This window comes from Tympanuchus pallidicinctus, unplaced genomic scaffold (genome assembly GCF_026119805.1).
Source record: "Tympanuchus pallidicinctus isolate F22 unplaced genomic scaffold, pur_lepc_1.0 scaffold29, whole genome shotgun sequence".
NCBI classification, from domain to species: domain Eukaryota; kingdom Metazoa; phylum Chordata; class Aves; order Galliformes; family Phasianidae; genus Tympanuchus; species Tympanuchus pallidicinctus.
The window spans coordinates 2,820,016-2,832,138 of record NW_026294746.1 but is presented as its reverse complement, the minus strand read 5'-3'; the positions used below and the strand labels follow the sequence as shown (position 1 = coordinate 2,832,138).

At 56.3% G+C, this 12,123-nt stretch overlaps 1 protein-coding gene across 1 annotated transcript; it reads left to right on the top strand.

Moving 5' to 3' along the window:
• Positions 1-573: 573 nt before the first annotated feature.
• PLEKHN1 (pleckstrin homology domain containing N1) lies at positions 574-11,895 on the top strand. Its single transcript, XM_052691552.1, has 15 exons — positions 574-786; positions 1,805-1,904; positions 4,209-4,355; positions 4,466-4,546; positions 5,293-5,383; positions 6,671-6,795; positions 6,990-7,139; positions 7,288-7,368; positions 8,892-8,961; positions 9,318-9,472; positions 9,747-9,926; positions 10,064-10,300; positions 10,429-10,539; positions 10,744-10,792; positions 10,988-11,895. Exons 1-15 carry the CDS (start codon positions 707-709, stop codon positions 11,158-11,160), a joined length of 1,830 nt encoding a protein of 609 aa, XP_052547512.1. The 5' UTR covers positions 574-706; the 3' UTR covers positions 11,161-11,895.
• The last annotated feature ends 228 nt before the right edge of the window (positions 11,896-12,123 follow it).

Genomic DNA, 12,123 nt, shown 5'->3' with positions numbered 1-12,123 from the left:
CACACACGCTGCTTTGGGCTTAAATCGCCTTTCTCAGCATCTGCCTTTGCTGCTGCTCTGCCAGGTTATTGCAGGTCTGTGACTCTGCAGGGACAAAACCTGCACCCTGCAAACCCCTCACTGCCACAGGGGCCTTCTTCACCCACCAAGATAGCACTGTCCCCATTAACTCCTTCCGTGCCAAATGCTAAACAGCCACAACCCAAGAATCTCCTCGCAGAACCCTCAGCCGTGAGCTGTCTGCGTGCTTTGGGTTTGATTCATAATAACACTATGGAGTTTCCCTATTTGCTGTGACCACCCAGCCCAGCTTTTTTTTCTTTTCTCAATCAGCAGGACAAGGATACTCATTCCGCATCCACCTTTCACACCATCATCAGCGACTCCGCGTCGTCACCACCTCTTTCCTCATCCCTTTCCCCTTCCAGCAACCATCGACTCCCTGGAAGAAGAATGTTCCCGGGCCATTTCTTCAACCCTATCCTCTGCGGTGAGCTGGGCTCAGCCCTGGGACGCAGCCCCTCCCCAAACGTCCCGGCCCTACACGGGGCGGAGGAGAAGCAGCCGGTGAGAGCCCTGGGCCAAAAGTCTGTTTGCTGCCGGCTCACACCCACAAGTCAGTGCCGACAGACGGAAGCGGGGCATGGCTGCGTGACACACGCTCTGCTTCTGCTCCCAGTGCTCCCAGTGCTCCTGGGCTGCTGGAATGGGGAACATTGCGTGCGTCCCGCAGGCGCCTGGGGGGTTCCGGCACTCCTTCAGGAGGAAACCTTCGCTGAAGAAAGAGTGAGTACGAATGCTTTCGTTGGGAACGGGGTCGGCGCTGAGCTCTTCTTGGGAATCCCAAAGAGTGTTCCACCAGCAATGGGAGGTTTGGGGGGTTTGGAGTGGTGCCACGGCAGCTGGAGGTGCCTTGGGAGGGGGATCGTGGTGCTGCGCCGGAGTGCTGCAGCCACACTGCCCTGAGGAACAGCGTGATTTATTTCGCTGGAGTTGGGAAATATCACCTCCCCACCGTGGGGCACAGAGCTGAGCGCTCAGCATTCCTTTGTTTTGCATTTTATTTGTGCTGCCCTAACTCTAACCATAACCCTGTCCATAGCCCTAACCCTAATCCTAACCCTAACCTTAACAGTAACCCTAACCATAACCCCGGTGGTAACCCTAACCATAGGGTTACTGGCCATAATCCTAACGGTAACGTTAACCAAACCTAACCTTAACTCTCACCCTCACCCTAACCCAGTGTACCCATCCTACCCATCCCTATCCCTTTAGAAGGAAAACCCCAAACCCTGGCACTCAGCTTGACCCCTGCTGTGCCCCCATGGGAAGCAGACACCTCTGCAGGGTGGTACTGCAGCCCCAGATGGGGCTCCTTGTGTGCTGTACCAGGGGGGCTCTGCTGGGGGTGGAAGGGAAGAGAGGAAAACCACAAAGACCCCATAACACCAGTGGTGTGCATGCATGCATGTGTGTGTGTGCGTGTGCACACGCAGCTCTGCCCTGAGGGTCTCACAGTGGGGCTGGAGGTGGCACATTGCAATAGGACATCGCTGCTACCGGGCTCAGCTGAGAATATTTGGTGATGTGAAGAAATGGAAAATAAAACAAAGAAACACCAACAGGTGCAGCACGAAACCCGCTGTAATCATTCCAGGCGGTTATCAGCTCAGTGCTGGGCTGGGGTGATTAGAAAGCCCACAGCAAACTGCTCACAGAGCTTTCCAAGTTCCCTTTTTTTCTGAGCAGAACTCGCTCTGCATCAGCTCAGATCTGTGCCGTTTCTTCCCCTGCCCCATAGGCAAAATGGCAAGAAAAAGCTGCCCAGCTTCCTCGGCATAGACGGCGATGGGGAGAGGGATACAACGACAGACAAAATCCTGCAGTACATCCCTGGGAAGGCAAGTACCAGCACATCCTGCCCCACAGGCTGCATTCCCACCCATCCCAGGGCCAAAGGTGCACCAGGCTGCACGGCAGGGCAGCTCAGGGGTGAGCCCTGTGCTTGGGATCCCCACAGAGGGGGGGGGATAAGGACATGCTGCATCTCTACGTGTGTGATTCGGGGGGAGTGCAGTGTGGTGGGAACATCATCGCTGTTCTCAGTTCTTTGTTTCTGGGTAGGAAGGGAAAATGCGAGCGAACACTCAAAGGTAGGATGATTCATTCCCACGCTGGAATGAGACGGAGCAGGCAGCGTCTTAGCAATGAGAGCTGGGAAGATAATCAGGAAGGGCAGGTCTGCCCCGGGCACGTAGCAGCCCCGTGGCCATATGGCTGCATCCCAGCAGTGCTCGGGGAACGCTGCACTGTGTGTTTGCCCAGGACCTCGGGGTGGTCCAGGGCTGCGGATGGGGCGGCGCTGAGTGCGTGCTGCTGTAGGGCAATTGAGCCACGTGAATGTGGGGAAAGGGGGAAACTGAGGCATGGTGCTACGAGGGACATCCTGAGTGGAACTCGGCACCATCTGTTGTGGGACACCTCCATCTGGGAGGTGATGGAGTCAGTCTAGCTGCGTGCACAGTGCTGGGGGCATCCCCCAATCCCTGCTCCCACCCCACCACCGCTAGCATCCTTGTGCAGCTCCCACACCCCGCCCTTCCCTTTGCTTCCCACCCCTCCCAGCCACAGCAAATCCTCAGGGGAAGGATATTGCCCGGAGCACAGCTCTGGCTTTGGGTAACTGTGCGAGGGACTGAGCCCTTCCTGCAGGGTGATTCAGCGGGGAGTCAGCGGGGGCTGCAGGGTACGGGCAGGTTAATCAGCAACCGGCTCTACCTGCGGGATGAGCAGCGGAGATGTGGGGAGGGCAAGGAGGTGTCGGGGTTGGCACTGCTTGCAGAGCCCTGGGAGAAAGCTGCTCGCCTGGGATCCGTGCTGCCTGCAGCCCCTGTGGAGCAGAAATGGGAGAAAAACACAGAGCCCCGCCTGGTAAAAAATTGACCTGAGCTGCCCCACTTCTTTCTGCCTGACCAAAAGACCTGATCGGTGCTGATAAGACCGCTGGCGCTTGGAAGCCCTTCTCAATTACATCTTTCTCAAGAGAGAAAAATCCCAATCCCTCCCTTTGCCCACCGGCCATGCAGGGTCAGAGCTGCTCCCCTGCCCCCTCCAGCCCTGACCCCGGGCTGCAGCTGGAAACACAAGAGCTGGCTCCAGGCTTCTCCAAGGGCAGATGGTGATGATGTGGAGGGAAAAAAAACTGAGTCACCGGGCCCTGTGAGTGCTGAGGTTTGAGCCTGGGAAGCACAGGAGCAGACATTAATTGCCTCTGGTGAGAGCATCACCAGGCAGCCTGCAGCTCCCCACGGCCCGGATGTGTGTGCATGGCACTGCGTGGAGCTGGGAGGGAGACCGCAGCAGCAAAGGGCTTAGCTGCACCTGGAGGAGATTTCAGAGACCTCTGTGGGTGCAAAAGGAGCTCAGCTCTGCAGGTATGAGGGTCCTGTGAGCCGCTGAGCACCAGGGATGGCTGGGGTTGGTGCCATTCCACCGGGGTGAGTCACTGGGGCCCACAGGGGTGAGCTTGTGCTGCTGGCTCTGCATTCATCACGGGGCGCAGCTGCTGTCTCTGTGCTGTCCCCCGGCTCCCTGCTGCGTGCCTGGAAATGCTGCTTCAACATGTCACCACCGCAGCCCTCCCGCCTCGACATGGGAGGAAATATCCCATGTAAAGGGGTAAAAAAGGTCCCTCTCAGGCTTGCAGCCTGGTTCAGGGTGAGCTCGTGGCTCTTATCCTCTCTCTTCTGCTTGGCAATGAGTATCTCTGAGCCTGTGTGCAATACCCCATGGGCTGCAGGCAGTGGAGTGCAATAGGGGCGTGGGTTTGTGCCGTTGCACAAGGAAGGAATTTCCATCGAACCAGAGCTCAGGAAACATGGGAAACCCCTGGCCTGGAAGGCAAACTGCACTGTCTTAGCCTTGCTTGGTCCTTGTCCCAGTCAATTGGGTCAGGATGGCAGGAGGTCAGGGTTGGGAAACCCTAAATACGCTTTTGCACACTCCCTTTCCCACCCTAGAAAACATCCCTCCAGCTCCCGTCTCCCCCACTGCACACATCCCCATCTCTGCCAGCTGAGCTCAAAGCTGATTTCAGCACAGAGACCCCAAATCCGGAGCAGATGCAGAGTGCTGTGCTGGGGGACACCTCCTCCATCCATCCCACATCCCACCTCTGACTTGTTTATCCCCAATCTTTGGTACAGAGCATTCAGAACCAAGAAAACCAGAAGGAAAACCTGGACCAGAGGTTCCCCAGCCTGTTCAAGAAGGGACGGAGGAAAACGGTCGTCAGGAACCTGGGGAAAATCATCTATTATTCCAAGGTCAAATTCAAGTTTCAGCACTGCCAGGTAATTCACAGCCTGACCCTGCAGGGCTGGGATGTGGGGAGAAATGCTGGGCAATGGCACCTACAGCTGTGGCAGACGTTTGTCAGAAACCCCAAACGTGTTTCCTGCAGGAGGTCAATGATTGCTACCTGGAGCTCTTCCAGTCTCACCTCTACTTCCAGTCCGTGGGCTCCAATGGGCTCACCTACCAGGTAGGGCACCTCCAAGGGGCAGCACGGCCAAAATGGGGGCACTGGGTGGGATGGCCAAGATGGGATGGGCCTCTACCAGCAACCTTTGGTGATGTGGGTTCATTAAAGGCTATTATGCACATACAGCTGAAAAATCACAGCCAAAACCGACCCTGAATGCTTTCTCCCTCTGCAGGAGTGAGTAACAACAACCAAGCGTGGCTGCTTTGTGGATGTTGGGGAAACTTATCCCCTTTAGAAATGATTTATTGTCTTCTAGGTCACTTGAGGTTAATGCAATATGACGATGTGCTCTCTTGACTCACGCAGCAAGCCAGCCATCAGACACACAGCAGAATGCAAACACCATCACCAATCCCCCACCTGCTTTACAAACAGCCCCTTGGATTATTAATCCTAAAGGAATTAAGAAGGAATTAAATGTGCCAGCAGAGGCCCCAAGACATCACAGCAATTAGCATCTTTCACAGCCCCTGTTCCAAGAGCCCCAGATGGGAGCACATGCTTGTCATCATTCCTGTGCACTGTGTGTGAAGGGTTGGGGTATGGGAAGAGAGCAGCTCAGTTCCTCTTTGTGCTATTCCCATATTCCTGTGTTTGGTTTTGCTGAGGTTTTCTCCAAGATCTGGAAGCAGCTCTGGATGGAAGGCTCAGATGTTTCCAGCTGTTGGCAGCCCAACCTATGGGAAAAGGGGCATTCTTTGTTGTGGGCTGCCCCAATAATGCAGTGTCTCCTTCCCACGCAGGGCCTGCTGCCTTTGAAAGAGCTGAATGTCTGTGAGGTGGAGAGCAGGAGGAGCGCTGGGCAGGAGGAGCAGCACGCCTTCCGCATCACAGGTCTGTGCCCCAGGGTTTGAGAGGCTGTGGGTGAAACCACAGCTGCCCCATGGTGACAAAGTGGAAAACCACACCGTGGGGGGAGGAGGCAGGGAACTGATGCTCTGCATCCTTAGCTGGTAGGGATGCCCAAGGCTGCGGGCAGGGAAAGGGTTGAGTGGGGACTCCCCTGTCAGCGCTGCTGCCTTGAAGAGTTTTTAGGCTTTCCAACTGCTCGCCTTGCTTATACAAGGGATAATGAGCTGTCTGCAGTGTGGCCAGAGGCTTCTTTGCTGAGTTACAGCAGCCCCAAGGCCCCAGGGGTGGTAGTTAGAGCCTGGAGTGCACAGAAATAGGGAAGGATTGCTGGGAAGATGCAGAGCCAAGGAAGAGAAAACCATGCCATGGCCACCCAGAGATAGTAAAAAGGAGATGCTGATAATATTGCTATGCCTTGGGTTTGTGGTCCAGCTGCTGGTGGGACTGTGAGCAGCCCAGCCTGGCTCAGAGATGGCCCAAAGCCTTCCTGCAGAAAGAGGAAGGATGGGGCTGTGGGACGGAGCACGAGGCTGGCACAGGTTGCTCAGCACGGCTGTGTCATTGCTGCTGCTCTGCAGGACCATGGTAAACACCCATAGCCACCCAAGTTCCTGGGTAATGCTATTAGCACCTTGACCCCCTACTGTGCAGGGGATCTCTTGATCCCCATTGCAAAGATGAGGAAACCAAGGCAGGGAAGAGGGGTGAGCCCTGGACCTGCATAACTCCTCGTACCCAACCAGTGAGATGGAGCTGAGCGGAGTGATGCAGGGGCAGCTGCTCTGCCTCAGCTTCCCCCCTCCCACCTGCCGTCTTTGTGTCAGTGCATTTCTGACAAGCCAGAGGTGTTTCAATGTCTTAATTACCTGATCTTCATAACTAACACAGGTCTCATGAGATGAAAGGCTCCACAAAGGGCAAAGTACCGTGTTTATCCCGTGCGCTCGCTTATCTGGCTCCTTCCGAGCCCCACAAATCCCCATCTCACCGAGTTTGTTATAACCTGAGATCACTGGTCAATTATTAATCCCAACATCCATCCTGCAGCCTGCCAGAAGTGATGATTAACATCATTAGAGTGTCTCTGCAGTGAGTAGCAGGGGGTGTGAGCCTTCACTTGCACTGCAGCTTGTCTGGCACAGGTGCAGCAATGAATACATACATGGGGAAGTGGTTGGTCTATACATTTATAGCCGAAGCAAAGCTGAGAAGCATGTGGTGCCCTTTGATGCTGCATAGCTCAACACATCTCATCTCTCCAACACCCAGGTCCATTGCTGAACCCTTTGATTGTGTTCTGCCCCACGGAGCCGGAGCTGAAGCAGTGGCTCTATCACCTGGAGAAGCAGATCCACTTGAACGGAGGGAACCTGGGCTTGCCCTTCATTGCTCAGGTTGGTGCTTGGGGCTGGGATGCAGAGGCTCAGTGCTGGGTGAATGCTGTGCTCTGCAGCACACTGCTCCCCCATCACCTCTTGCAGCACCTTGGCTTGGGTCTGGGGAAATTCTCAATATCCAATACCCAATATCCGGAGCTCGATGAGCATTTCAAAGAGGAGGGCACATCTCTGCTTTGGTCCATCTCTAGGATGACTGGAAGCAGAGCTCGGTGGGGAAGGAAGAGCTGCGGTGGTCGGTGCAGAACATGCCTGTCCAGGAGTGGAGGGGGACCCAGCGGGAATCCCTCGGTGACGTCCTCTGCGTTTCCAAAGTGAAGCTCCAGCACCTGCCTTTCCAGGTAGGACCACCGTGGTGCCCCTGAAGAGCCCTTCAACGCACATCGTGGGGCAGTGCTCATCCCCACTCTGCTGGCCCAGCTGCAGTGTCTGGGGATGGAGCAGGAGAGCACTGTCCCTGGGCTCAGCACCGCTCTTTTCCTTCTCTAGGAGCAGCACGAGCGCCTGCTGGTGCTGTACCCCTCCACGCTGGTGATTGTGTCTGAAGAACACAACGGCCTCTACTTTAAGGTACATTCATCCTCCAGCATCTCTCTTTTCTCTCCCCAACCCACAGCACGGCTTCGGCTCTTTGTTCCCTCTACCTGGCTCCCCTCCTCCTCTTGGCAAGGGCTCTGCCTCCCTCGCCAGCTGGCAGGTGAACAGCAGCGGGGTGTTGCAAGCCCTCTTCCCATGAGAAACACCTTGCCCTCCTACAAAGCCCTGCGGGAAAGGAGCTGGCTGCCGAGCACCGCGATGCAGGGAGGAGGAGGTGAAAGTCAGCAGCACCCAGGCAGCATGCATGGTATGGGGGCTGCACCTGTATCACCTGCAGTGCGATTGGCCCCCCGAGCCAACATCTCAGGCATCACTCCAAGGGCTGTCAAGAAGCCACGTGCGCTCCAAGGCTGTTTTTTTCAGGTTTGAGCAGAGAAAAAAGCAGCGCGGTGCCCAACCGACAGGTGCGCAGCGCCAGGATGCGATGTCACCACATCTGTGCCATGCCCTGCGGCGTGCAGGCTGCTTTTAATTGGAGTGGGAAGAGCTGCGTGGAGCATCCACGGGCTGGAGCAGGGCCATGCACCATGAGAGCTCTCCCTGAACACCCGCCTGGGTGTTTTCCTGTGCCACACCTCGGGCTGAGCTTGTTTTCGGGAGCGCGTTGTCGGCAGCTCCTGGGAAGAGGACGCTGCACGAGGGGGCCTTGGGTTGGGCTCCTGGATGAACTCATCTCTTTTGAAACCTTAAACTGGATTTGTCTTCCCCATCCTTCGCTGTGCTGCCTTCCCACGGTGCGGGGCTGCAGGGGATTCCCCTTGAACCGGCTCTTCCACGGGCATGCTGGGGCACAGCAGCCTTCTCCCGGCGCTTCTACAAGCCTGCTGAGCCCTCACGTAGATGTGAAAAGAGTCTGGCCCTTCTCCTTGCTGGTTTTGGGGGTTGCCATGCTCAGGAGGGCTGTTTGCAAGCGATGCTCTGTGCCTGCCCCACGCCAGCCCCCGCCCATGCGTAGCAGCACCAAAGTCCATTTCTTACAGCAGCAACAGGGGAAAACTGAGTCACAGAGCGCTGCTTTAGTTTTTCCTCCCAAGGTCTGCACTGCTCGGACCATAAATGGCTTTCCTACACAGGAAAAATGCTGCAGGAGTTTGTCATCCCTCTCTCAGCACCAAACCACCTCCATGGCTGTGCAATTCCGCTGTGGACGTGCGTGCAATGATTGCATTGTGCTCAGCACTGAGGACGAGTTGGGGACAGAGAGCTTCAGCCTCTGCCATGTGTGCCACCGGAGTGGCAGCCACAAATGTGTGCCCTACAGCCCAGGGCTCACGTTTCAGCTGCTGGCACCCGTGGGGCTCAGCCCTGTCTTTGTGAGGCTTTGCAGGGTATGGAGGGGAGATTCCTGGCTTCCAGGCTGGAAATCCCAGCCAGCAGGTCAGCTTCTGTGGGGACAACGCTTGTGCAGTGTTTTGGAGACATCAGCTGCTAAAAGGTGGGAAAATGTTGCCGAGAGGGCTAGAAAAGAGACAGTGATTTTTTTCTATCCCCAACAGGGCGAGCTGCCACTCAATGCCATCCAGGTGTTGTTTGAAGAGAACGATAAAACCTCATTTTTAATAGAAGGTACATATTTAGGGCTGCGCTGGATGCAATCTGGATTTGGGCTGGGAGATCCTCTTGTCCCGTGGTGGTGTAGGGATCTGGTGCCTGGGGATGAGGTATGGGGATGGTGTATGGTGTGTGGGGATGGGGTATGGGACAGCAATGGGGGTGGGGATGGGGAATGGGGGATGGAGTTGAGGGATGGGAATAGGGTGTGGGGGTGGCTAAAGGGGAATGGGGTATGGAGATGCAGTGTGGGGATGGGGATGGAGATAAGGTATGGGGAATGGGTATGGGAACGACCATGGGTTCCTGGGGGAGGCACCGTGGGCTGCAGCCCGGCCCCAGCAGCAGCCCCGCGTGATGCTGTCTCGCAGGCCGGCTGATCAACTCCATCCGCGTCATCTGCCGCAGCTATGAGGATTACCAGGAGTGGCTCTACTGCCTCAAAACTGCCCAGTTTCGAAATGCTGACTCCTCCTTGTCCGGATCAGAGAGTTTCTCAGGATCAAAGCTGCCACACCTCAGCCAGGTAACAGCTGTTGCGGATTTGTGTGGAAACCAGTATAAATCCAGTGGGGATGGGGATGGGTGGCCCTGATGCAAGAGCCCAGGCTGAGCTGGACTGTGAAGCTTTAGCCCCATCCATAGGTATCTCAGCCCAAGGGAGCTCCATCTGTAGGATGCTCAGCCCTGGGGTTGCCTCTATCCGTGGGATGCCCAGCCCTATGGAGCAGCACATGTCAATGCAGGGTGTTGGGATGCTCAGGTTTGCTCTGATGCAACCCTTTTCTCTTCCTCTGCAGTTTGCTGGCAGTGGGAGAGGCTCACTGGCCTCCGATGGCCGCACCAACTCTTGGGCATCTGGAGGGAAAGGGACCAACACCCTGACACACCTGTCCCAGCACAGCGGCTCGCTGCACGACGCTCAGTCCTTCATGCTGCTGGAGGAGCCACACAGCCCTGGTTATTCCCAACCTCTCCATGTGAGTGAAAGCCATGCCCAAATCCCAGGAAATTAGTGGGAAGGGAGCAGGTGGAGCACCCAAGAGAGGCGGTGACCATGCATCGCTCACATGTGGGTCCAGGCTGATGGAAAAGAGCCAGCTTTGCCTTTTTGCAGTGCCTGCCCCACACCAACTGGCCAAGCACCGTGCTGCCTGTGCAGGAGCTGCAGAGGGGCAGCAGCACCAAGAAGCCCAAAGGCAGATGTGGTCCAGGCACGCAGGATGTGGAACAGGCACCGTGCAGCCTCATCTCCCAGCACCCCGTCCTGCCTGCGCTGTACAGTGAGCCCTACTGCACCTATAGCACACCGCATCGCCCCACGGACCCCCCAGCACAGCTGGAAATGAGCAACGTAAGGTTTCCTCCTCTCCGATTCCTTCTGTTTTCCTCACTGTGATGCTTGTGGAAATAGCAGCCCTGACTGCTGCCGTATGATGGGCATCGATGATGGGCATCAGCTCTGCCATTTGCTCTGTTTAGGTCCTGCAGTGTCAGAAGATTGCCCAGCCCCTGCCCGGCAGGCACTGGATGGAGGTGCTCGGGGCACAGAGACACCCCCAGCTTCCTGCAGATGCTCCATACCTTGCCAACGTGAGTTTGTCAGTGCAGTCCAGGGGCAGGGAGCAGCCCTGCAGTGCTGTTCTGTAAGCACCTGGGAGGGGCTGGGAACTTGATTTGTCTCTCTCAGGATTGGAGCCCATTGTGTGGGTGCAACGTGGGGAGTGTGGAGGGCACGGGGGTACCCCAGGGCTGCAGCACTGTGCCATCCCAATCGGTTCATCTCTTCCTTTCCAGGTGTCATCTCTGCCAGAGGAACATCTGGGCCCCTTGCTGCAGCCACCAGGTGAGGCCCGTGGGTGCTGCTGGGTTCTCCATCCCCATCTCCAGCCTCATCCACGTCCCTCATCGGTGTCTTTGGAGCAGGGCTGAAGGAGGAGTGCAGGGCCCCATTTGTGCCCTTCCCTCCTCCTTGCTGACCGCAGGCAGCTGAATCAGGCTGCCTTGGAGGGACTCTCAGGGCTGTGCTGTTTCCCTGCAGATGATGGCATGGGTGCCTACGATGTGCCAGAAGGCGGCTGCCTGCACCGTGACTCTGCAGTGTACCACGACTATGCTGAGCTGCAGAGCTTCCAGAGCGAGCTCAGCTATGACAACCTGTGGGACGCCGAGGGCAGGGAGCCAGACAGCCCAGCACCCTGCTATGAAGTGTGAACAGAGGTCTCACCGGGCACAGGATGACCCCTGGGCTCTGTTCTCCCACCCCGGTGGGTGTGGGAAGCAAAGGGATCCGCAGCGATCCCTGGGAGCAGTGTTAAGGACATCCCAGAATGGTTCCCACTGCGAGGGGGGGATGGGGGAAGGGGGCCACATCCTCCTCCCATCCCTCAGCATCTGGGGGCACCTGGGGAGATCAGGGCACAAACAACAGGGGACAGAGTCTGGGTGCTATCGCTCTGCAGCCTCTTGGCCAGATCCCTCAGCACATATGAGGTCAGCAGCAAACCCAAATGTTTTCTTTTTTACCTGAGGCTCCAAATTCTTAACCTTTGTCCCCTCCGGAGGCTGCAAACCAAACATAGCGATGAAATCTCTGTTTTGGTGCACACAAAGCAACCCAGCAGCGTTTCGTACTTGAATGTCTACGTATTACATTGTACTTACCTGTATTTTCCAGAAGGTATCCAGCAAAGTTTACATTGCGAGGTTTGAGTGAATTTGATGTATTTAATGTGTACATGTGGCTGAGTCGGGGATGTATTTAATGTTGAAGCTGTGGATGAGGCTCGGTGCTGCGGTGCGTGTGTTGGGTTGGGTCTTCTGCTGTCGTCGTGTCGTTCCAGGTTTACCTTTTGTTGGGAAGCTGTGTGCTAATAACCAACAGGATCTATTTATTCAGAATGGAATGGTACTGTGAGCCCTACAATTACAGCGCACCTTCCTCTGGCAGGCGTTGTTCTCTCTTTGCCATCCCTTCGCCTTCACTCTCCCCCCGTGTCCTGGGGGTCTCAGGAAGGGGCTTTCCAATTCACTCCATGCGCCTGCAGCAAGCTGCTCGGCCTTGCTGGCAGCACTGCAACCCTCAGCAGCAGCCCTCTGCCCCCACAGCTGCACTGGGTTAAATTGCATCCCTGGTGCATGGCTGCAGTGTTGGCTCCTGGGCTCCATCTGGGTGAG